The sequence below is a fragment of the Psittacula echo genome, assembly GCF_963264785.1.
Source record: "Psittacula echo genome assembly, chromosome: Z".
Classification (NCBI taxonomy): Eukaryota; Metazoa; Chordata; class Aves; order Psittaciformes; family Psittacidae; genus Psittacula; species Psittacula echo.
Window position 1 is genome coordinate 85,398,733 of NC_137742.1, and position 26,954 is coordinate 85,425,686.

At 43.2% G+C, this 26,954-nt stretch overlaps 1 protein-coding gene across 1 annotated transcript in view; it reads right to left on the reverse strand.

Moving 5' to 3' along the window:
- Nucleotides 1-26,954, reverse strand: part of GLG1 (golgi glycoprotein 1) — a 92,657-nt gene that overhangs the window by 27,000 nt on the left and 38,703 nt on the right. Inside the window, exons 2-7 of the mRNA XM_080638799.1 lie at nt 20,047-20,079; nt 15,258-15,344; nt 10,616-10,831; nt 3,780-3,983; nt 3,064-3,135; nt 744-927 (exon numbers count right to left, since the gene is read on the reverse strand). Of these exons, the coding sequence (XP_080494925.1) occupies nt 744-927; nt 3,064-3,135; nt 3,780-3,983; nt 10,616-10,831; nt 15,258-15,344; nt 20,047-20,079 (796 nt within the window). The remainder of the gene's footprint in view (nt 1-743; nt 928-3,063; nt 3,136-3,779; nt 3,984-10,615; nt 10,832-15,257; nt 15,345-20,046; nt 20,080-26,954) is intronic.

The window sequence follows — 26,954 nt, forward strand, 5'->3', positions numbered from 1 at the left end:
TCTCAAGAAGCCAAGAACCAGAATAGAATATGTTACCAAGAGTATATACGGAGTATCTAGCCCAGAGTTTGCACGGAAATCTAGCTTTAAAAAATGCTTAGACCTGCTATAAGCTTTCCTACTGTCTCCATGCAGACAATTTGGTTTTCCTTTTAATCAAAAGGAACAGGTTGGCTTTTCTCCTATGCCTTTTTTGGCTTTTTCCTAGCCTCTATCACAAGTTATTCATAGGTGTACAATGCCCGATGCAACAGAGGCCCTACACCCCAACAGGGTGTAGGCATTTACCCAAACTGCTGAACTGCAAGGAGAGAACCTTACTTACAAGAGACAGAGGACCGAGTACCCCTGGCTTCCCAGGAGTGACGATAAACAGGTTGTCTATCCCATGTTTTATCCCAGTAGCATATTTAATGCTTACTACATAAAGGAGGAAAAAAGCTCCTTGAATTCATGGTCAATAGAAGGATTTGCAATTACACACCCAAGTGGGATTTGCTATTTTGAATTTTAAACTTCTTGTCTACACAACAGCAGTCAGCATCAGAGATTTACTCAGCTATTCTGATCTTCACAACAGCAGTGATTAAAGCCTCATGATGAGGAAACTCGTCACTGAACCAAAGTTTGGAGGTTACTTGGAGGAGGAGACTGTAATTGGATGTTGAGGCTGAAGGCCCAGGAGAAACTTTTAAAATCCAAGTCCCAGCAAGTTGCACCTCTCTTGACTGAACTCCACTTACCTCTGTGCACTGCAGACTCCAAACACATCAACAGGTAGGAAAGTCTGGCTTCCCGAGACCGGGGCAGGTTCTCCACATTACAGCGGTACTTCTTCAGATCACTTTTACAGGACTTTGCCAGCGAGTAACTGACTTTGTAGTCTTGGGCAATCAGCTTCTGGCGGGTCGTCAGTGCATCACGACACTGCAGGAGACACATTGGGATGGCTGGATGAGCTTCCACTTGGTGGCAGAGAGTCAGCTCTGCTGCTACATTTTCAAGTTGCTTTAAAATTCATACACTTAAGCTGGACTGCAGTTAAATTTCATTTGTCTCATAGAGACAATGCACACTCAGGTCAACAGATCAAGAGTTTTAAAGGCAGCAGCTCCCTGCAGAGCTCTTCTTGAAACTGCACATTCATCCAGCAATCCAGGAGAGCTCTGGCCATGAGCGTGACTCATTCTCAGGAACTAGCATCAGTTGCTGATGCTCATCCCAGCTGTGGTCTGTGCTCACCTCATACCCTTAAAAAACAACTTTTTCCAGTCACATTTACAAACTAGCATGTTCTTTCGATTTGTTCTGCAATGTGCCCAACAGATGACAGTAGATAAAACAGCCTAACCATGGGAATTTCTAGGAATTTTCCACAAATGGCGAGGCTCAGAAGGATGCACTGTGCCAAACCCAAGCCCAGCAACTGCAAGAACAACCCTTCAAATTTCATCCCCAAAGGGGCCTGCTACACTTAGTAGCTTTAGGTTCAAATTACACAAAAATTAAATCTGAGGGTGGCAGATAATTCAGAATACCTCAAGCAAATTTGCATGGCCTATTTGAAAGGAAGGAAAATTGTGCCTGTGTAGGGTGAGGAGGGCAGGGAGCAATTACAGCACAAGGATCAGAGAAGCCCTATAGAGCCCTCTGCAATTCCTTACATCAAGTTTTATGACTTTTCTCCCCCTTTTTCCCATACCTACTCCAGGACCTGGAAAGCCCCCCACAGAATATTCCCATCCCCTCCTTCATGGTCCCATCTCTGTGCTGTAACTGAGCCCTTAGGAGTAGAGAGACTTAAAGCTCCTGACAGAGGGAGATACAGGCTTGCAGATACCTCATCCCCCACAGCAGGGGAAGATTGTGTACACCAGGGATTACACAAAGCAAGCCACTCACCAGGCAGCTATTGTTGGCTACACGTGTCTGTAGCAGCCAACACCATCAGCAAGGAGGGACTTTTTACTGGGTAACAGCTTCTACAGAACTTGTGACTCTGCAGATGCTCCAACCTTGGCAGCTACAAGAGTGAGAACCAGATTTTGTGCTTCTCCTGCTCTGCAAACTCCACCTCTGCCACAGCTTCCTCTCAACATTGTGCATTCCTATCTTAGATGGTCATGGAAAAGACCTCTCAAAAGCCATGTACAACCATAACCAGGTTAAGCAAAAAGAACAGTCTATTTCAGTAATATGCTTGTATAACATGAGGCTTTGTTTCAAGTTCTCAGGGATTGTTCTCAGGGATTACTCTCAGTTTTGAATTTGTTAATTGGAACCAAGTTTTCAGATAGCTAAAGCATTTAAAGAAAAGGAAATCAGTCTGAGGCCTCCAGGCCTCCACATTAGGCTCCTTCAGTGGAGCTTTTCTGAGGACAGCTTTACAGATATCCACATTGATATCCTTTCAGACAGATGATACAATTTCACATAATCCCAAACATCAAGATGGTGGTTCTGAAATCACTGACAGCATTGCTGCCTTCCTAGGACACCTGCACCAATACAAACTCTTTTTTGGGACTGGCTTTCCGGAACAATTTTTTTTATTGTCGAAAACCGCATCTGCAAGAAAAACACCAGCAACTGAATTGTGCATCTTTCCTACAGAAATTGCTACTTCATAGTTACTCATAGCCTTGGGGTGGGGGGGTAGGAGTGAACCTCGCACAGCTTCCTGTGCTGAGGGCCTTGGGCATTTTGTTTCTAATCTGTATGTTATGACAGCATTTATCCAAGGCTTACCCCAGCGTGATGTGACTTCTGCTAAACACTCAATTACAGTGCTACTACTTGAGCTCCACATCTACCTTCACAAATCACCCACCCAAAAGCTCTATTTAAATCCTTAACTTTAAAGGCTGTAACTTGAGTACAATTAATTCAAGCAAGCAGCAAGTAGCTGAAAACATAAACACAGTCAAAGCATCTGTTAAAGCAGTCATCCGACTACATAAATGATGGATTTTCCTCAATACTAGAAAAGAATAATGTAGCCTGGACTGATGAATGATCCAAAGATTTCTATATTAGGGTTGTCTCACCAAGACAGATACCTACCTTTTCACTCATTGATTCTTCAAACTTGTGATTAAAGAGGCACTTGTAGACTCTACCTTCCCCAGCCTGAGTCTGTGAAACAGAACAGTAACATTTACCATTAAAGAGAAGACTTGTAATGCTTAACAAGCAGCTTAAACAACATCCAAGAGATTTTTCTAAAACTAAAAATATGTTACAGTTAACATGTCAAATGACACGGATAGCTTCTATACTATGAAATTTTAAAAAATTTTACTGTATTAAAAAAAAAAAAAGTCAGGTTATTTTCATCACCTTTTTAGTAAGAAAATGCTCAGCTGATGCAAGCTAATTCATACTGAACAATGCAACTTTCCAGCTCCAGGCATAAGGAATGCTGCAAGCAGTGAGACCAGGCTTAACCTTTTGCAATAGCTTACTGCTGCAGAAGGGAGCAGTCACTTTTGCTGCTTCCTCCTCCCTTTTCAAGTCCTTCCACCTCCTGTCATCCCAGCTCTGATGTCCATTAAACCATTTATGCCAGTTCAGTTCACTTACCCACTGGAAATAACAATTATTTGTTGGGTGAGTGAATTTAATACCAGATTTATTGTAAAGTGACACCTACAGGGTGTCTGCTTTCAGTGTTACACCTTGCTCAGGCTCCACTCTACCATTTCTTTCCTGCTTCCAGTGGAGTTTTGTGGTTTTTTAACGTATTACTGTAGAATGGAATGTAAAAGGAAACTACTCACATTTTCGCAAAATCGCTCTCTATCATCTCGACATGCGAAGTAGAGATGTCGGTCCAAATGGAAGTCATCCGAAGAGAGTTCAGCTACACGAAGAATTGCCTTCTTACACTGATCCGACACCTGAATTCGAGGCTCAGGCTCCTCTGCCTCTTTCACTAGCCCTTTTTCCAGGCATGCCACCACCTCTCCTTGTGAGTGAGCATCCTATATGAGCAGAACAAGACAATACCTGTTACCAAGCACATATACAATCCAGTGGGCTGTGATGATGGATAAGCACCACATAAATTAAGCAACAGTCTGTCTACACAGAGGCTTCCAGAAGTTCAGCCTAAACTGCATTTACATTCAGAGGAGGCAATAGCTAATATCTGTACTACCTACCCATTTTATACATCATCCTACTGATGGTCACCATGAAATCCCCCTCCAGTGCTCGGTTTGTTTTAATGTGATTATCACTGCTTAGCCAAGCTTCTCAGAGCAGTTTACCAAAACAGTCAGGCTATCCTGAATCTGACACAGCTCTGCACCATGGCAACAGCATCACATTAGGAACACAGGAGAGGGAGACAAAAAATCATAGCTCCTCCATGCTGAGAAAAGCCTTCAGTTTGGGTGGTGATAATTGAGTGATGCTAACAAGGTCACAAATGAGCACTGACCAGTGTACGATTCTCAGTGCTAATTCTTCCATTAAGAGCATTAAAAAAATTCAAAGCATTCAAGAGTAGATGAAGTCTCAGAGAAGGCAGTTCTGGTACACCACATTGACTGTCCTGCAAGCATGAAGACAAGTTTGGACTACAAGCAGTGACTGCCAACACACACAGAGAGCCTGTGCTTTGTATGGAAGCCCAGAAAAGACAGGGCAAAGCTGATCAAAGCTCTGCTTAGCTTCCTACATCCTTTTTACATGTTTAGAAAGGGAACTATACCCCCTCTATACCTCTCTAGAAGGTCTGATTCCTCTAATAAACACAAACTCTTCTGGAACAGATTTCTCAAGGCTTCCAAAAGTTTTTCCTGTGAAAACAACCTTAATTTATGCTGCTTTGCTGTGAGAGGTTGTTGCTACTAAAATTGTATCAGACTACCTGGAGGCATACACAAGGCATTCTTATTTGCATCACCTGAATCCCTTAACCTGGCATTCACAGTAATTATGTAGGCAGCTCACTCTGCCAAGTAGACTCATTCATTGCTGTTGCAGTCTCCATAAAACATGACCGTGACTATTCAAAGCCAGGCAACTCTTCGGAATCTTTCTGTTCCAACGTGTCTCCTCAGGCAGGCAGCTTTTGATTCCTGTTTCAACTCTGCTATACTTGGGCCACAAGCAGAATTGGATGATTACAACATTGAAAACACAACCCAAAAGTATAATTGGTTTAAAAGGGCTAAAAGTAGTTTTCTCCCTTAAAAAAGGGGGGGGAAAAAAAAAAAAATCGCAACCTCACGCACCCCCAAAGCTCCTTATTTTTGTTCGCTTGTCTTTGAGTGGGAGTTGGCCAACTCCACATGCTGGCCAGACATCAGCATCTTTGAAGAAATATCATTATATATCAACAGTCCATTTAGGATTCAAACCAAAGGGAATCAGAGGTTTGCAGTATGATCACCACACTACTTAAAACTGCCATTTATCGATAACCATGCCAAACACAAACACTGCTCTGCAAATCCTTATGGTCTGTCACAGGCAGCAGTTACAGCTGAGGAGCTGGCAAGTGTAGATGATTGAAAACAATCCTTTTTAAGCTACTCTGGCAAGCTTTTGCTCCAGCCTAGTGAACTTGCAGCTGGGAGGCAGGGCAGACCATGATTACCCTCACTCACCAGCAGCCTCTCCTTGCATACCAGCAAGAAAGGCACAAGGTAGGCTTTTCCTGCTAGGAAAACCAGAAGTTTTCTGGTTTCTTGAAGCATGGGTCTCAAATCCTGGTCAGTCATAACTATATATTAAAGGAAACCTACTTCTAAGCATGTAATCAAAGCAGATTTCCATATGCTGGATGCTGAATGTTTACTACTGCATTTTGGGGACTCACCATGAAATGACCAATTTATTGCCTTACTCTGCAACTACAGTTTTAACATTTGTGTAGGTCATCCTGCAGCACTGGCTACTCTGCTGCCCTGTGTTATCGCAATTTTCAAACACATCAGACTTAATAGAAATAGAAACACCCACACATCAACACTGCTGGATCCTGTCCTGCCCTTTCCTCCCACCTCCAAGCAGTGACATGTTTTCTTGCCACACTGTTAGTGTTCCTGTGCCCACCTGACATTGTTTAAGAAATTTACTGACTGAATCTGGGTTTGTTTTCAGATAGATCAGGTCCCTGAATGCTAGTGATAACTAGCTAAGCTATCTTAAGGAGGTCCTAACTTTTCATTTCTTCACAAGTGCATGAAGGCAGCTATGCTACTGGCCAAACAGATTCTAGATGGGACTTTACAAATGGTGGTTTAGAGAAATTATCTTTTCAGGCTTTAATTATAGGCTAGCACCAACTGCATTTAAGAATGTACAAAAATAGAATCCCAGACTGGTTTGGGTTGGAAGGGACCTTAAAGCTTATCCAGTTCCAACCCCCTGCCACAGGCAGAGACATCTTCCACTAGACCAGGTTGCTCCAAGCCCTGTCCAAGCTGGCCTTGAACACTGCCAGGGATGGGGCAGCCACAACTTCTCTGGGCAACCTGTGCTAGGGCCTCACCACCCTCACAGGGAAGAACTTCTGCCTAAGATCTCAATCTCCCTCCCGTCAATTTAAACCCATGCCCTGTGTCCAGCATCTGAGGGTACTTGTCGAAAGTCCCTCTCCAGGTGTCCTGGTTTAGCAGTAGCAGTCATTTTTTCTACTTCTTAGTAGCTGGTGCATTGCTCTGTTTTGACTTTCGGCCTGGGGATAATACTGATAAAACCGATAAAACCAATGTTTTCAGTTGCTGGTCAGAATGTTTACCCTGACCAAGGACTTTGTGAGTCTCATGCTCTGCCAGGGAGGAGGGGAAGCCGGGAGGAAGCAGGGACAGGACACCTGACCCAAACTAGCCAAAAAGGTATTCCATACCACAGCACATCATGCCCAGGATGTAGAACTGAGTGTTCCCAGAAGGGCTGGATCACTGCGGGGTGGGGGCAAGGTACCGGTCGGTGAGCGGTTGTATTCTCTTCCCTTGTTATTTCCTTTATCATTATTATTGTTGGTAGCAGTAGTGATTTGTGTTATACCTTAGTTACTAAACTGTTCTTATCTCAACCTGTGGGAGTTGCATTCTTTCGATTCTCCTCCCCATCCCTCCAGGAGTGGGGGGAAGAAAAGGTGGGTGGGGAAGTAGACTGCATGGTTCTAATTTACAGCCTGGGCTTAAACCACGACACCAGGTTTCTTGTAGCTGCTTTAGGCAATGGAAGATGCTCCAAGGTCTCCCCACAGCCTTCTCTTCTCCAGACTTAACAAGCTCAGCTCTCTCAGTTTGTCCCCAAGCAGAGCTGCTCCAGCCCTCATAGCATCTCCATGGCCTCCTCTGGACTCACTCCAACAGCTCCATGTCCTTCCTGCGTTGCTGCCCCAGAGCTGGATGCAGGACTGCACAGGGGGTCTCCCCAGAGAGGAGCAGAGGGGGAGAATCTCCTCCCTCAACCTTCATCCCGCAGATCTGTCAGGGTTCCATTTGGCACTCTACCTGGCTAACCTGAACACCAGAGTTGTGGGTATGGCTCTTAGACTACTAAATTTCCAGTAGTTCAGCTCACACGATGTTGCTGTAAGACTGCACAAAGGAAACAGACTGAGCTGAATGTTAACATTTCTTCCCGTTTAGACTCCTTTCCCCCTGTGTCTAGTAATTCCATGAAACTAGGGAAAGTGTGAGAGCAACTGTATTCAAAGCACTTCAGTGTGGAAATTAAAGCAAGAAAACAATGGTCTCCTAAGGTGTCTTTTTTTTTTTTTAGGAATCTGAAAAATACTATTATCTGATAAAGTAGAACAGCAGATGTTCAATTGCCTTCATTATGGCAAATAATCTACTCCAATTTGGACATTATGGCTAAACCTAGTACCCGGGTAACTACACACTATTCGCCAGTTTGATACCATCCTGGACATTGCTGGGACCAGAAAAGCAGCTCATTCTGATACGCAGCCTGAGAAAAAAAGCTCCACTGCAATTACCTATTTCAAATTAGATCCCTTTGCATGAAGGCAAAGCAAGCTTTAAACACCAGGAGACCAAATTTGCTATAAGGCACAAGTGCCAACCAGAAAGGTGAGTGAAACTGCTATTAAATAGTTCTCCATTAAATTGAAACCCACAGCAACTCCAGAACACAGGCATGTTACAAAACTTAATGCTTTCAAATGACATATCAGCAGCATTTCTTCTATATGCAGCAAAATGAGGTCTACAGCCAGATCAAGACTTCTAAGCTGAATTTTATTGGTTTTAGAGACCAGAAAGCTTTAAGAGAGCAGAAAGCCAACAAGAAATGTGGAAAAGAAAGCACAGAAAACACCACATCATAAGCAACAAATCCAGCAGGAACAGAATCTAATTAGGAAGTAGAAAGCAAGCTAAAAAAAAAAAAAGGAAGTATAGAAAAGGAAAACTACTAGCTAGAAGAAGGGCTTCAAGAGGCAGTGTAATTCCAGAATATCTACTGAAGTGCTTTTATACGGCAAAATGCCAGTTTATCCCAGTCATTATGGTGAAGCTATCATACTTCAATCTACTAGCCACCTGGTGTGGCTGGAGTTAGTGGTCTAGCAGTGCTTATTTCCAACAAAAAAAAACAAAAACAACACCAACAAAAAAAAACAACACCAACAAAAAACCAACAAAACCAAAAAAAAAAACCAAAAAAAACCACACCACACAAGAGATGAACTTCTTCGCCCATCTTCCTCCTCAGGTGTCCAGGTCCTAGTTATTAAATTCACAGTTACATTCAGTTACACAAAAGGGTAATGACTGCTTCTCTACAGGCAAATCTCAGAAGCTATAGCATGGAAATAAAACCTGAACCACCATCTGATGGGAGTAAATTAGATTTCTCCAAAGCAGAAAAGAGAGAGAACAGAACACCAACAAAAGAAATACTTGCATAGCCATTTATAGCTGTTTCCATAGCAGTATAAAATACTTCAATTGCTCAAAGTGCCACGGATGACAGCATAACAAAAGACATCATACGACAGGCTGCAACGCTTTCATGCACCAAGGCAATATATTCTGGGTTGGGCACGAAGAAAGTGAGGAATATGCATACACTGCATTAAACCCCATGAAAGCTTGGTTAGTGGCTTGCTTTGCTATCCCACAGAAACTCAGTGACCCAAAGGTTGCATTCGTTTCCTCTCCCAGACACCCTGTGGCCACCTCTGTCATCCTCACCCTTCAGTCACCTTAACTTCTGCAGCCAATCCAGTGAGTTACACACAATGAGGCACACCAGCCTGCTGGCTCTGGTTTCACCTCTGCTATGTGAGATTTGGCTTATACTCACAAAATCCACACCAATGTACCCTTCAGTAAGTATTTAAATTTACTTAATTTGGTCATGCCACAGGTAATATGCAGACCCAACACTCAGAAGTCCCATATCACACTTTAGATTCTGTACTGACTGTTAAAAGCCAGCTCTCATTTCATGAGGTCCTTCAGACCAGTATTAAAAGAGATACTTTATGGAGAATACTTTATGGAGAAAGCAAGTTACTCAGTTGTTACTACTCTGAACTTGTAGTGCCTGCAAGTTCGTCCCACTTCTAAGGCTGCTTTTGTTCCTGAAAACAAGTCCTTATTCTTGTGCTTTCTGTTGGTCAACTAAGTCTCCTAGAGTACAGTTACTTCAATTAACACACTAGGGATGTAAAGCTGCTTCCAGCAGCAAATGTCTCAACCAAGTAAAATTCTTTTTAAACCAAAAAAATGTATTTTTGTTAACTATTTCACTAATACCTGATTTAAGAGACTAGTTCTTAAAAGCGTAAGAGCTATAATTTAAAAAGCCCTGTTAAAAAGTTGATAGGTTAATTTTAAGTTTAGCCCTAAACCTAAAAACTTACTGTAGAAGCAGCCACTCATTCTTGCAGCACTGCATAAAAGGTGCCTGCATTAGCTAAACTGAAGTAGGCAGGAAAAGACAGTGCCTTGAAAATGACCACCACATTTAGTCACTAAAATGTTTTTTGCATCAACCTCTGCTTAAGTCTCATATGGCAAAAGAACATTGATTTAGTAAAACCAGTGCAGTGTCAGTAAGTCTGCACTACTAAAACATGACAGTAGGTACTATGTGCCCTTCAGCAATTTTCAGGTGGGCAGGGAAAAGGGCAAGCAAACAGACGAAAGCTTTTGACCAAGCGTATTGACTACAGCCTGCAAAAGTAGAAAGGATTACAGCATAGGCCACAGCACCTTGATAACCCTCCTGAGTCAGACCCAACCAGACTGTGAAATAAGCCTAGCAATATATCTATAAGCCTGCTTATATCTATTGTTTGGATCCATGGTATCGAGACATGCCTGGCAGAGTGTGAGCAAAGAGACAACTACCCACGAGATCACCTGTACTGCAATAAGGAAAGACAAATCAAAGTCATCTCTGAATAGCAGTCCCTCAGAGAGGAACAAATGCATAGTTATTAAAAAGGAACTATGCAGAATCAGGCCATCACCCTTTTCAGACAGATGAGATATGCCTTCTATCATCTCAGCTCCAAGTAAGACAATAACACTACTGTAGAGTCCCTGTCTAAGTTCTCTTAAGTGAATGACTTTTACAAGCCTACTGACAATCTAACATATTCTCCAGATACCTTTTCTCCAGGTCGAATGCTGCCACATTTCAGGAGATTGATGTCAGCCTTGCAGTCATCCATAAAGCCACAGATCAACCGATAATCACTGAAGATAATGGCTGTCATTTTGGTGATGTACTGGTGGCACTGATACTCAGTGATGTTGCCTCTGTGATCCACCAAACAGGACACCAAGAAGCCTTTGCCAACAGGCTCATCTGCACACTCCTTGATCTGTTATTAAAAAAAAAGAATAAAAATACAATAGCTGCAACTCCTGAATATAACCTCTTACAAAAAAAAAAAAAGAAACATCCTCAAAGAAGCTTCCATCTGTAGCTTCAAAATCAGCTGGCAAAGAAACCCTCAAGGCTTTAGTTTGGTTTTCAGTAAGTTCAGAAATGTGAAATACCTCGTGGGTGCCAGTGTCTAAGAAAGCAAACACAGCACCCTTGAGGATTATAAACCCTATTGCTCAATAGTCATCTTTCATAATAATTACTTGGAGCCCCTGCAATCAAGTGGACTTGTAGGAAAAATGCTAGTTTGACAAACCTTTATTTAGAAAACTGAGCATATTACAACATCACTAAATCATACTTAGATCCCCATTAGCCACCTGACCTTGCAGAGTACATTTTGGCTAGAAGTGAGACTGATTCAAAAGTCAACACAATAATTTATTGAACTGTTTATAACTTGCTGGAAGCTGAAAATTACTATGAAGGAAAATCCACGTCGAATTCATTTTTATTAGGCTCTTGTAGGAACTGACTGCTGGTACTAAACCATTTCAGCATAAAACAAAAGTAAAAATCACAGTAAATACAAGATGAAAGCTGTGTGGGGATTTGAAAAGCAGCACACATGAACATACAGGTCCCACTATAAAACACAGCCTGCGCAGACAGTAAGGCCAAAACTATCACCTTTAGAAGTAAAAGATGCAGGCAGTTTTGACAGCCTTTCCCAAGGGAGTGGGAAACATGGTTACTTACCAGTTAGGGACGCTGTTGTGAGAGGAATCTTGCAGGAGGAGCAGTGCAATGTCTTCCTCCATGGAGTACTGAGATTACACACAATCTTTTTAACTCTGGGAAGCCCGTGTCAAAATATTTGCCCAGTTCTGGTGTGCCCTGCTCAGGAGCATGCTGAAAGCTGCAGCCATAATGATGCAGAAAGCACACCTGGCAGCCAGACACTAAAGTTCAGTGGTGACAGTTTTTCCAGCTATAGATACATCAATTAACTTGATTACATCAAAGACTTGTTCCTGTACAAATACTGAAGGGCTCTTCTGTCTAAAGGGAGACCCACAGCAATCAATAATCCAGATGGGTTCAGGTACCGAACAAGGGAAATGCTAAGGGAACAAGTAGTGAACCATTTTACCAGTTCTCTAATGCCAAGTTGGAATCTTTATACTGGAAAGCTTTAAAAACTAGAGCGCCATCTCTAGAAAGATCTATTTTAATTCAAACAAGAATTAACTTGGAGCATCCTGTGGCAGATTCATTCAGGCCTGACTAGATGAATTAAACAGCTCTCTCTGTCCCAGATTATCATATAATCGCAGACTGGTTTGGGTTGGAAGGAACCTTTAAAGCTCATCTAGTTCCAACCCCCTGCCATGGGCAGGGACACCTACCACCAGATCAGGTTGCTCCAACCTCTGTCCAGCCTCGCCTTCATAAAGCCATTACTTTCTACATAACAAATAAAACACCCAGCATTTTAAACACCATTATTTGAAAGCCCTGCAGGCTGGTAGAACATTGTGTATTTAACCTATATAACTAGGAAAACATTTCCTATGGTCAATGTAGTTGTTCTAGATAAGGCATAAAACACATTTTGAAGTGAAAACACATGTGAGTCATTGCAGGGTGAAAGGGAGAGAGTTGAGCAAGGTCTCTCCAAGAAAGCTGCACCTCGGGTTTGCCCCTCCTTCAGCTCAAGCATCGTGAGCCAAACCAGCACATCAGCAACATGCTGTTTTTGGAAGAGCCTGGCTTTGGAAACAATCTCAGAGCTCCATGGCCTGAGCCAGTGAACTGTGTAAAAAACCCAAGTGATCACATTATTGCCTGGCCACTTCTGAAGCAACCACCATTATCTGGTAGCCAACTATAATTCTAGATTAAAACTACTGCCAGAACTTACAAAAATCACCAGAGTTGAGGAAAAAAAGTTGAAATTTAAACCTGTATTTTGCCGATCAAATTAAAGGTGCACTTTTCAGAACATATCCAGTTGGGGCAGCCACCAATTCCCAAGTGACTTTTACTAGAAATTACTCTTCTAGTTGTGTTTTGCTCTTAATACAAAGCAGTACTTAAAAATCAGAGCTTAGTCACCCTGCAAGAAAACACCTGTTAGTGGGAATTAAGGAATAATATTAATAGGCTAACACTGTATGTTAGCAGTAAATGCCCAGTATGTATCTTAAAGAGTATTGTAGAAATACCTTTAAAAAACTGGTGGGATGGTTTATGCACCTGCCTCAGTATAAACATTAGAAGAGCAAACACATGAGATTATTGTTCCTTACCCGATTTTTTTTAACTAAAAGCCACTCACCAAATGGCAAAATATCAGCAGTCATATCATGTCATCATTCAGCATGATTTTAAGAGAAACACTGACAGTTAATGTACAGCTAAAATTCTATATACTTCTCCCACTGTTTTTAGACATCACGTCCCAGATTTAGAGGGCATCGTTTACAGCAGTGCCAGACTGTCACTGTATAAGACTGGTAATTAAACAGACTGTTAAAAGAGCATTTTCAAGAATGCCTGGTTGTAAAAATTCTGCAGCAGCCATATGACAAAAACCAGAGAGATACAATCTTTCCCATGATTGCAGGAAAGTGGGATTCAAATTTGACAGTGTTTGTGTTCCGGGAGCTACCAAACTCCAAACACAATATAACCCTTTGATACAAGCTGGTTTCTTCCCACTGTATAATCTTCTAGCCTTCTTGCACTAACCATTTTCTTGATCTCTTCTTATACTAAAGGATGGTTTCCCACTAGTGCTATTGTCACAGCAGCTGAGTCAGTGCTGAGAAGAGGAAGCAGAACCCTAGCAGGTCATGAAGAAAAAGACTGTACAACTAATTCCCAAATTGTGGAGTGAGGCTGCTGTTGACACTCAATTTCTCAGATCCTTGTGCATTCCTCTCAAATGAAAACTCCGTATTATTAAGATCACAGAATGGTTTGGGTTGGAAGGGACCTTAAAGCTCACCTAGTTCCAACTCCCTGCCACAGGCAGAGACATCTTCCACTAGACCAGGTTGCTCCAAGTCCTGTCCAAGCTGACCTTGAACACTGCCAGGGATGGGGCAGCCACAGCTTCTCTCGGCAACCTGTGCTAGGGCCTCAGCACCCTCACAGGGAAGAACTTCTGCCTAATGTCTCATCTCAATCTCCCCTCTGTCAGGTTAAAGCCATTCCCCCTTGTCCTGCATCTGAAGGCCCTTGTCAAAAGCCCCTCTCCAGGTTTCTTGTAGCTGCTTTAGGCACTGGAGCTGCTACAAGGTCTCTCCGAGCCTTCTCTTTTCCACGCTGAACAAGCCCAGCTCTCTCAGCCTGTCTACATAAAAGACCCATTGTAAAGAACAGGTAAGTAACCATGTAAGTGATTCCATCAAATCATGAATACTTGGATAACTACTCATCTTAAACCCGCTCTGAGCACTGACACACTCCTCATACCTAAGCAAGTTTGCATCCATGAAAGCTATACCTATAGAAAAATAAACTGCCAACATGAACTCGGGCTGGAGAAACAATCTGCTTATTCATGCAACCGATTCCCTTTCAGGAAAACCTACTTCAAACACCACAATAGAGCCATCAACTACAGCAAACAGAATTTTTTTTGAAAAGCAAGTTTATGGGTAGGTGAAGTTATACTGATGGATGCATAATTCATGTTTTCAGAATACAGTTTAATGACTGAGTTGAGTGAGCTGAAGCTCTGTTGGGGAGAGCCTTAGTTCCACTGCTTCCTTCAAGTCTAGCTGAAAACTACTCCAACCAGAGGGAAAAGACCTCACCTTAGGTCCTCAGCATGGCTGAGCGCACAGCCGTGAGAGCTCTAGTATGAGCACAAGGAAAGAAATGATTCATCAAGTAATCTCTGAAGCTGGACTGAGGTGTGTTGATGCTTGAGATAGAGGACTAACTCCTAGCACAATCTAAAAAGAGGAAGCTCCTAACAGAAAGTCAGAGTAATTAATCTTCGAGCCTCAAAGGTAAAAAACAAAAGTCGATTGTTTGACACCTACGTGCTTATCCTTTCTGCTAGCAAGACGCAATGCAGACCAAGTCTTCAGCTAAACTCAGCAGAACCAATACTACACCAACACTGTTACACTTGATAAAGAGGGGACAAATTCAAACCACAACAGATTTCTGAAAAAAAGTCAGGTAAGAGCTGATGGGTTGTTAGTTTACCATTCCCCATCCCCCTTTGCCTGGCACCATTAAGGTATGTGGCTTTTTTTCTGCAAGGAGGTTGCATTAACTCACTTAGTAATGTGGGATATAAGACTAGAGCTTCCCCAAACTCAAAATGTTATTTGCACATTAATTTGACATCACAAAGAAATGGAAAAAGCCTTAGCAGCCATAGCTTTCTTCTGGCTTACCTCTGCAATAGTGGACTTGCAGACTTCCCTGGCCACGGATTCAAACTTCGGATCTGTAGTGAGGTTCAGCTTGTAGTTCCACAAGAGCTGTAGAGAGCATTTGTAGAAAGGGGGTTTAGGACTTTCCCATGAAGAATGACAAATATTTTTGCTTCAGAAAAGAAAGAAATATCATTTATTCCCAATCTGTATTGTCATCCTTCTACAGTTGTCGTGGTTTAAGCCACGACAACAGTGCAACAATCAGTGAAAAGTCTCCTTGACAACACCTCTGTCCCTTTGTTTCTGCAACCATTTTCTGACATTGAACAAATTCAGGCTGTCTGAAATCTCTCCATAAGGTCATGAGCTGACTCATTAAAAAGAAATATATCTAACAAAAACAATTCCATAAGTGAAAGCTCTAACTTCCTGCCTGCTGCATATTTAGGAATGTCCTTAGCTCATCACGCCTTTCTGCACCACGGCGTGTCTGTCTGAAGCAAACGATCTAACAAGAATAAAGCTTCAACATGACCAGATTTCATACTGAAAATCTAAAAAAAAACCTAGCAAAAAAGGAAAGAGACAATGCAGCCAGTTCCTTCTGTGAGGGGTTGTGACCAGACAACTTTTTGGATGCTGATATATTTCAGACCCATTTCTCTTCTGTTTAGACTAATGACACATTAGAAGTTAGACTATGAAACGCCTTGATAAGGGTGACTGCTCTTCTAGGAGCCAGAGATTAGCACACACAGAAGCCTTGATGCACTGGATCATTGTGCAAGAACCTATCTTGGGGAAGTCACACCCTGCAGACATATACATATCCCAGATGTCTTCCTGAGGCATCATAAAGTAAAAATACAGAGTAAGGCAGCAAAATCTCAGCAGATTAATGGATGAGATGATGAGATGTTGCCCAAGAGAAGTCTATTAGCTCATCTAGGGTTTTTTTTTGTAGGAATTTCAGTTGCATTCATCACAGAAATCATAGAATGGTTAGGATTGGAAGGTACTTAAAGATAATTTTTTTATTAACACAAAGATTCAGTAGTTTTAAAAATCCATTTTGAATTCTCTGCCTTTGTGACAGAATCAAAATACTATTAAAAAAGATAAACAGTTAGGGCAAACAGTTATTTTGGGGTTTCAATTGTACACAAGACACTAGGAAAATACAAACCCATGCCTGTGAGCAAGGAAAGCAGTTTTACATCATCTCCAAGAGGGTGGCAGCACGCACAGGGAACTAAAAATTGAGTCAGCACAACTGCACCATCTTCAACACTTTGCATCATGGTTTTGAGTTGCGAATAGTTAAAAACCGAGATGATGGGAAACTAGGGTATTTTAGAGGGATTAAGTTATAAATATACAGGAAGGCAGCTAGGATGGCTAAGGCCTCCTTAGAATTAAATCTCGCAAGAGGGGTCAAGGACAGCAGAAAGAGCTTTTTCAAATACATGGCTGATAAAACTAACACCAGAGGCAAGGTAGGCCCACTGACGAACAGGATGGGTGCCCTGGTGACAGAAGATACAGAGATGGCAGAGTTATTGAATGCCTTCTTTGTCTCCATCTACTCTGCTGGAGGCAGTCCTGAAGAGCCCTGTACCCCTGAGACCTCAGATGAAGCCAGGTCACTGGAGCAGTTTGCCTTAGTCGATGAGGAATGGGTTAGGGACCAGTTGAGCAATCTGGACATCCATAAATCCATGGGTCCAGATAGGATGCACCCGCGGGTGCTGAGGGAACTGGCGGAAGTCATTGCTAGACCACTCTCCATCATCTTTACCAAGTCTTGGGAAACAGGAGAGGTGCCTGAGAACTGGAGGAAAGCAAATGTCACTCCAGTCTTCAAAAAGGGCAAGAAGGAGGACCCGGGTAACTATAGACCAGTCAGCCTCACCTCCATCTCTGGGAAACTGATGGAAAACCTCATCCTCGGTGCCATCTTAAGGCATGTCAAGGATAAGAGGGTTATGAGGGGCAGTCAACATGGCTTTACCAAGGGGAAGTCATGCTTGACCAACCTCATAGCCTTTTATGAGGAAATAACATGGTGGATGGATGACGGCAGAGCGGTGGATGTGGTCTACCTTGACTTCAGCAAAGCATTTGACACAGTCTCCCACAGCATCCTCATAGTTAAACTGAGGAAGTGTGGTCTGGATGATCAGGTAGTGAGGTGGACTGCAAACTGGCTGAAGGACAGAAGCCAGAGAGTTGTAGTCTATGGGGCGGAGTCTAGTTGGAGGCCTGTATCTAGTGGAGTGCCTCAAGGGTCAGTACTGGGACCAGTATTATTTAATATATTCATCAATGATTTAGATGAGGGAATTGAGTGTACTGTCAGCACGTTTGCTGATGACACTAAGCTGGGAGGAGTGGCTGACATGCCAGAAGGCTGTGCTGCCATCCAGCGGGACCTGGACAGGCTGGAGAGTCGGGCAGGGAATAACTTGATAAAATATAACAAGGGAAAGTGTAGAGTCCTGCATCTGGGCAGGAACAACCCCAGGTTCCAGTATAGGTTGGGGAACGACCTGTTAGAGAGTAGTATAGGGGAGAGGGACCTGGGGGTCCTAGTGGACGGCAGGATGACCATGAGCCAACTCTGTGCCCTTGTGGCCAGGAAGGCCAATGGCATCCTGGGGTGTATTAGAAGGGGGCTGGTCAGTAGGTCGAGAGAGGTCCTCCTTCCCCTCTACTCTGCCCTGGTGAGACCACATCTGGAATATTGTGTCCAGTTCTGGGCCCCTCAGTTCAAGAAGGACAGGGACCTGCTGGAGAGAGTCCAGCGCAGGGCAACTAAAATGATTAAGGGAGTGGAGCATCTCCCTTATGAGGAAAGGCTGAGGGAGCTGGGTCTCTTTAGTTTGGAGAAGAGGAGACTGAGGGGTGACCTTATTAGTGTATATGAATATATAAAGGGGGAGTGTCATGAGGATGGAGCCAGGCTCTTCTCAGTGGCAAACAATGATAGGACGAGGGGTAATGGGTACAAACTGGAACACAAGACGTTCCACTTAAACTTGAGAAGAAACTTCTTTTCAGTGAGGGTGACGGAACACTGCAACAAGCTGCCCAGGGGGGTTGTGCAGTCTCCTTCTCTGGAGACATTCAAGACCCGCCTGGACACATTCCTGTGTAACCTTATCTAGGTATTCCTGCTCTGGCGGGGGGATTGAACTAGATGATCTTTTGAGGTCCCTTCCAATCTCTAGCATACTGTGCTACTGTGATACAGGTTTAATAGATAAAAGTGAATAAACAGGGAACCTGTCCTCACAAAGAGTGCTGCAGACCTTTCCTGCCAGGATCAGAAGGACAAGAACGAGGTCCAACATTGTAAGAATACACCTCTGTATCTGTAATCCCAAACTTTGGAGAGTCTTAAAGGAGATGCTCTACAAGGGAACCTTCCCACAGGCAAAAGGAAGGCTCATCTTGCAGCTGAAAAATCCTGCTTTTAGCACTAAGCAGCATTTTCCCAGAAGACAATCAGCAGTTGTACTAGCAAAGACTGTAGAGAGGCAAAGAAAACACTTGGACATGAGACACATCTCTCTGTGGTTTAGCTTTTAATGTCTCCCCTTCAATTTTTGCCTGGGAAAATGAGATTTTGCCCACACTTCCCATCTATGAATGGCTTCTGTAATCCACAGCAGCCTGACGCCTGCCTTGTGGAGGAGATGCTGTCATTTAATCCAGCAGAAAAAGGTCCAACTTTGATTTCTAGAATTCTCAGTTCCTCCTACATTCAGATGATTTCTGTTGGCACATTCAGATGTCAGGTAGATAGTTTTTAATTACTAGAGTCTTCTCTTTTTCAAGAAAAAGACAAACAGAAATGTGAAGTGCCCTTCATCTGATCCAACCCTGCACAACGCAATTACAGCTGCCAGTGAAGTCAGGCAGCACACTGCTAAAGGTTAATTTATAAACACAGCTAGCAATTACTAGCTGTACAGCATGGCCAGGTTTCATTTCTAGACTGTATCTTCCAACTATAAACTAAACTACAGCTTCTGCAGCAATCAAAATCAGGTCCATCACTGAGGCACGCACTTGTCTCGTGTCCAAGGCTAACCAAACAATTAAGGGGCTTCACATGGTGCATTCTAACAGAATGTGAATGAGAGAAGCCAAAAGAAGCCTAATACCAACCTTAGCTCTGATGATTTTGGGAGGAGCGGGGTTTGTAGAGTCCTGGTATTTGAAGAGTCAGCTCAACAGCCTGAGAACTGGCTAACAGTTTGCTCACTGTTAAACACAGCGCTGAGAGGAAATCTGTTCTAAAACCAGCCAAGTGGTTCAAACTGCCTCTGAATATCACACACCTCCCCCTAGCATTTTCCAAGCAAGTCTAAGAATTTAGCAGCTGTGAAAGTAATACAGAAGGCTTCAACAGCTGAAATGAAGAGTTTAAATTCAGCACTGCTCACACCTTTCCCAAAAGGAGCACATCATGTTGCTCCCAGTAACTCACGGGAACCACCGCCAACTATAAAAGAGGAAAGAAGTTTGCTACCCTCCTCTGATACAGAAGTGCAGCATATAAAGCTCTTACTGTAGAATTCAGAGTGACACATAATTAACACCATAGCGGCTATACCCAGTTAAAGAAATCACCTTGTGTTCTTCCGTCACAGGCCAGTACAGAAACCCAAATGTGTTCTGATTAACATCTTCTACAAACTACCAACTGTGCAAAATACCTACAGTTGAGAAGGGATATAAAGGTACAAATGTCATAGCTAGAGTGTATATAATAAACTAAATAAACCGAAGCAAGACTTACGTGATTGCAGTCTGAAGAGATTTCATTATCTGACTGAAAAGAGAGGGAAAAAAAAAAAGTCAGTTCACTGCTGCTGTCATGCATTTAACGTACATAAGAGTGTATAGTTTTAGAAACTACCATACTGTCAATCAGTTTGCACTGTAAGAAACAATTTGATATAAGCAACAGGAAATTTTAAGAGCTACATAGGAGGAGTGATGACATCGAAGTACCAAAAAGATTGAAATAACAGGTACTTCAGACACAACGCTGTCTTCGCTCTACAGAACATAAATGGCACCAGAGTAGCAGCATTTACGTAGATGCTGCAAAACCATAATGAGCCCGCTGCGTGTGACCTAATTGTCCAAACTAAGACAGGAAAAAAAAAAACACCTATGGGAAAGCAAAGATGTGGTAGCGGAGTTTTAAAGAAAAAGTTTTATGCATACAAGTGAAGGACAAAGGTAGGACTTGCTTCCCTCCCCCAGACTGAAGCTTTCATATGCCCCATTTGAAAAGGAACATCTTTTCTTCCAGTTCAAAACGGGCTGGTTCAAAGCAGCCCTGAGATTTACTTCCTCCACCAGGAGAAACATGTAACCTCTAATATTCGTATATTGCCCAAAAATATTCCCTGCATTTTCCCAGGGAGCTGCTTTGAAAGAACTCTGGCTGCAACCCACCTTGTCCTCCCTTCCAGCCTGAGCAGCAATCACAGCGGAAAGCTCCTTGAAACCTTGGTTCATTCTGCAAATCCAGATCTCACCTCCAGAACAAATCAGTGCAAAAGCAGGCCAAGATCACCTGGGCAACATCTCCCAGCCATCATATCCACAGGAAAACCAACTCTGACTCACAACGCCTCTGCTTCCACCACTGTTTAAGATGCCAGGCATGCTTCAAAAGCCATATTCAAAACCACTCAAAGCTTAGACATCATTGGCACTAACATGTTGGAGCTCAGATACCCAACATAAGAGAATAAGCATTTCACCAGGGTTGGAAGCAAGCAGCCTTCATCCCAAACCAATTTTCAGTGCTTTTAATCACTGCATGACATGTTTCACCAACACTTGCACCATTGCTGCTTTGTAGAGCACAAGCACAAGTTTATGGGGAAAAAAAAAAAGGGCATGGAAAATGTTTCCAAGTCCTTAATTACAGCCATTAGTAACTGCAGCATTTTCATTTTGTGTAGCAGGGAGTGGCAGGAATTACCTCTTCCCTTAGAACATAAAAAACAAAACAGTACCTGAAGGATCACAGTAATTAATTGCTATTTGGTCAGACTGACACCACCTAAAACTGTATCTCCCAATGAAATCATAAATTGGAAAATTAGGACATCAACTTTTTTTAAAAGCCTAGCAGATGCCTGCTCGTCACCCTCTGCCTGCAGAACTGATTCTCACAACTGAAAACTAAAATCTGACATCCAAATCACACTATTCTAAAGCAGCCTTCAAGACCCTTTCATGACTATGAAGTGGTTTTTTCCTTGATTTTCTGCACCCATGCTAATCATTCAGCAACAGAAAGATATTTGAGACTAAGCTCACAGCAAAAGCTGAGTCAGAATGCCCTCCACTGGAGTTGCTGCCTCAGTTTTTTAGTCAATGATAGATCCTTTATATAAACAGATAGTCCAGCACTGCAATTCTTCTCTAGAGGAGAGGACTTACTAATCCTAGAACAGTTTCGGTTGAAGGGACCTTAAAGCTCATCCAGGTCCACCCCTCTGCCACAGGCAGGGACACCTTCCACTAGACCAGGCTGCCCAAAGCCCCATCCAACCTGGCCTTGAACACTGCCAGGGATGGGGCAAGCAGAAGCATCTGTAAGGGCCAGAGAGCACTCTCCTAACACTCTTCTTGGTTGCTTTGGTTATTTCTGCATGCTCCAACCCAGTAGCCTTTGCTTCAGATCCACCAAAGATTAAAGCTCAGTTTTTCTGGGAGGATGAGCTCAAGAAGATAACAGACTGGTTCTCACTGACCTAGGAAGCTTAAACAAGCTTTTCTTGAAATGCACAGCACTGAAATACCAGCCTTCCCCACGCTCTGCTGCAAACCTCACCTCTGTGAAAACAAGCCTTATTCTGCTGAGAAGAATAAGGGAAGTCAAAAGGGACCTTAACTAAGCTTTAGTACTGCATACATTCACAGCTTAGTACTTAAATATGCAAAAGCACAAGATCTAGCCAATAATCCTTTCACTGCAGCAGGAGATGGACACCTCCTAGCTAAAAGCTATGATCCTTCCTTTCCTCTTACATTGCAAGTGTGGGAGAGAGCTGGGTTCAGTGGCAATGCTGACCTGCTTCACCCAATTTAAGTTCAGCAAAAGGAGAAAAATAAACCTTTTTATCTTGTGCCTGACAAACTGAAGGGCTGAGTTTCAGGAAGGAAAAGAAAAATCTCCCCAGCACAATCCACATCACTTCTGCCTTCCTCAGGAGGCAGCCTGTGGGCCTCTATCCACCCAAGAAACCTTCCAAACACGAGCAGTTTCAGAACAACATGCTTGTGTAGTAACAGCATGAGAAAAAAAAAAAAAAAAAAAAGGAAGTTTCAAATTACCACTAAGAGAAGTTGAGGAGCAAGAAAAGCTACATTTTGTCATTCCCACATGGAGAGCCTGAGGAACAAGAATGCTCAGAGACCCCCCGGGGCAGGGGGAAGGAGAAGAGCAGCCCAGACCAGCAGCACCATATGCCAGTCATTTTAGGAGAGGAAGCTGAGTGCATGGAACACATTCAACTGATTAGTGAGGGAGAAGGACTCCTCTTACATCCCCTAATCCAAGGATTAAAACCAGGCTTTACAGAAAGTACATGTGCCACTGGGCTCACAGAAGCTGTTGTTGTTTAGCATCTTCAGTGGGAATCTATTGCCTTCCTTGGCAGCTCTCTAAAAAGCTCTCCAAACTCCTCGCACCAACACTCACATTCTGGAGTATGAACACTGCTTCCTACCTCCCAGGAAAAGCAGTGTTTAAAACACGTACCAGCTATAAGGAAACCTGAACAGAAAAAACATTTCCTTTCATTCAACCACATAACAACAGACACCAACCATACTGCATTAGTGCTTTGAACTCTACAAAGGAATTCAAAGGTTCATAGGAAGTCATATCACCACCAGACTATGAGGTCACCAACACTGCTGCATTTGAAAGTGCCTTTTCTCATCTACCAGATCTCAACTCACTGAAACATGCTGTGACAGCCCTCGCTTTCTAAAACTCTTTGCTTCAGCAGTGGTGCAGAACTATACCAGAACTAGACCAAAACTAGAGCGAACAAGCACCCCACCACCACTAAGCAGGCTCAAGGAGGCAGAAACAGACAATCATCACTCTGGTTTTCTCAGCAGTACTTCTCCAGTTGTAGCTAGGAAAAAAAAAAAAAAAAATCCCAGACTGGTTTGGGTTGGGAAGGACCTCAAAGCTCATTCAGTTCCAAGCCCCTGCCACAGGCAGGGACAGCTTCCACCAGAGCAGGTTGCTCTAAACCCCATGCAAGCTGGCCTTGAACACAGCCAGGGATGAGCAGCCGCAGCTTCTCTGGCCAGCCTGTGCCAGGGCCTCACCACTCTCATCCACAAGAGTGGATTAGGATTTTTACTTTGCTTTTCAAAATGCAGTGGTATGAATTATTTTTGGGAGTTGGATGAAATAAGACCAAATCAAGTCTGTTTCATATACACAGCTGAAAGGGCTGTGTCTCAAGCTATGGAGGTGACAGTAACTGCACCCCAGGCATGGTGCTTTTGACCAGCTGGTGATGCACAACACAGGTTCATGATACAGCTACAACTAAACCCCATCAAACAAAAACCACTGAGAAACAACATGGAGCAAACCAGCAAAATAAAAATACAATCAGCATGTGGATGGGAGAACTCAGTAGATATCACCTTCCTAAACTCAGGAGCTGATTGCGAAAAGATCAAACAAGTCAAATAAGAAAGAATGTTAATAAAAGCAGCTTCCTTTGAAAGTGAGGGTAGGTAGAAATCCAGTCAGGCTGTGGGTGTTGCCCAGTTACTGCACTGTCACATGTATGATATACTACAGATCATGGTGTACACGGATATGCAGTACAGGCAGCTCTCAGTTCTCAGCCACAACGCTGAAGTTCTCCACTCTAACCTAAATAAACACATTTATCACTAATACCTGCAGTGAGGTGGCAGAGCAGGCCTGCTGACGTCGAGGTTCTACGGAGGAAGCTATCATGCTGATAAAGGGAAAATTGACTCCTTAGTTGTGTCCTTCCCACAGTTAAGAGCAATCCCTTCTCACCAAACATAGGACAGGGAACTCAAAAGCGATTCATTCAAACTGCAGGTATCAAGCTAGCTTATGACTTATGACACCAGAAAACAGCACAGGCTAGATGCAAAGTAGTGATCAAGGTGAGATCTGGGGGAGTCATTCTCCTGCAAATCTAATCTCTTCCCCAGGCAACCACTAGAAAGGAGTCTGCAGAAGGATCTGTGGAAACAAGAGCAGATACAGTAGTCTATGCAAGAACCAACACAGCTTTTGCAGAAGAAAAACCACACATCACCACCACCCGTGCTTCAAACCCAGTGAAACATCCTGGAGCTCTGTGCCAGCAGGCATACGGCTACAGTAAAGCATTTTCACACATCCTGCAATCCTGGAAGAGTTGTGTGTGATAAAAGAAGTTAAAAACAGTGATAATGTAAGTTCAAAACAGATGAGGATTTCAATAATTCGATTACACGTTTGGAGAGCAACAGAAGTTAAAACTTGTTAAGCTGAGCTTGAAATGTTCTCTAATGCCAGTGAACTGTTAGTACCAAAACCAAACCCAGCGTTGTCAGGTCAGCAAAAGACCTCTATACTTCATCATTCATGCTTTGAAAAAAGCCAGTTTGAAGCACAGCACTGTGCATGTATCATGCACCAAAGTTAAAGCTCCAAACTTCCATCTAATTTGCTTATTTCACATAATTAATTTTCCCCCACTTACAAAGCACCAAAGTCTGCAACACTGCAAATCCCTTGACTGAATAACTCCTTCCACATCAGTAAGGCACTCCTAGTTTATGCAAATGTAATAATACAAGTTATACAAACACCTAACAACTGCCTCCAAAACGTACACAGGACTTTGTGTATGAAGGACAAGCAGCAATTTCTTTAGCCACACCGTACACACAAAGCACCAGTAGCAAATCACCCCAAATCATCAAATTATGCAGCTGTTTTTCACTGAATTCTAGAATCCACAAACTTTGCCACCTATGCTGACACTGTATATCCTCCATGAGCATGAGACCATTAAGACAAATATGCTCACTGAGAAAACATATCACAAAGCAAGATCAAAAACAACCGCAGCACAACATGTGTGTCCTTCTGGCCCAGCAGGCAGGCAAAAAAGAGCCAAGGATGAAGCAGCCTTGTCCACGCATTTGCTGAGGATCCAGCGCTCAGTGTCTGCTTCAAACATCAAGTGCAAGGCCAGCTTGCTTGAGGCTTGGAGCAACCTGGTCTAGTGGAAGGTGCCCCCACCAGTGGCAGGAGGCTGGAACTAGATGAGGTTTGAGGTCCCTTCCAACCCAAACCATTCTATGATTATGAAAGTTCAGCAAGTCTTACCTTTTCTGGTGTAGCTTCAATAAGAAGTAAATGGAATTTTAGTAATTGTCATGTTTTGCTTGGTTCACATTTAGCTGACACTAAGCAAAGTCCCCTGCACTCTTCTCCTCCAGCACAGAGATCCCTCCCTGCACAAACACCGCAGGAATAAAACAACAGGAAACACTCAAGTTTCCTTCTGATACATCGAAAGTGACCACAGATCATAGTGCAATTAAAGCAAAGACACCCATTTCCATTCACCTAACAAGCCAAGTATCTTTGCTGGTTATTCTCCGTATTCTCACAGCTGGCTGCTCCCAGGCAAAGCTGCAAGGCTGGGCAGATGCTCCGTGCTCAACTCTGTTCTCACACAAGCTGTTCCGTTCCCTGATGCTTTTGTCTCTCTGCATGGAGGACTCTCAAGCTCCTAAGCCTTCTTAGCAGAGAGCTTTTTCATTTCAATTCTGACCCACAGTGTCAGAGCATGTCCTAACAGTCAGCATGATCAAAGCAAATTTGCTCCAGATGTTTCTGTTTGTTCTTGCCTTATTCCCCTCTCTTCCTCCTCTTGAAGGCTTTCCAGCCTGTCACAATGAGTCAGGGAGCAAGACAGACTCTGGAATTACGTGTTTGCTACAGAAGCCTGGCAGCACTGCCATCAGATCTAATCTTTCCCATAACACTCCTCCACAACAGAGCTCTGCTACTAAGCACAGCACTGACACCAAGCAGCAGATCCAGCCAGGAGGTTTCAGGAATTGCTCCTGGAAAGCTCACTCACAACACCAGCAAAAAACCTTAAGAGGCCAAAAGGCATGCAAGGATGCTGATAGTGTCACAGGAGAGCATGAAAAGGAGAGGTGCTAGAAAGAGCTGAGTGAAACCACAGCAGACTGCTTAACCAACCTATTATACCACTAAACAAAGTGAAAGGGAATACATGGTACTTCTTGCCCCTGCCACTGGCTCCAGCTGATGGCAACATCCCAAACTCCACAAATCCACAGAAAAGCTGTTCACTATTTTCTGACAGGCTAGTACAGATGGGCTTTTGGAGGATTACCCCCAGCACCAGTCAGATTACTGGGGAGCACAGTGGCATCTCCACCTAGAGCATCAGCCAGCCCATACATCTATTCATGTTACACAGACAACTCAACACTCAAGCTACCTTCCTGGAAGACTCCCTGTCTTAACCACAACCAGAAGCATCCCAGAATAACTGAGGAGTATTCCAGTACAGAGGCAAAAATCAACAGTGTGATTTTCAGCAGTACTGCACAGCATCTGCTGGGGGATGCAGAGAA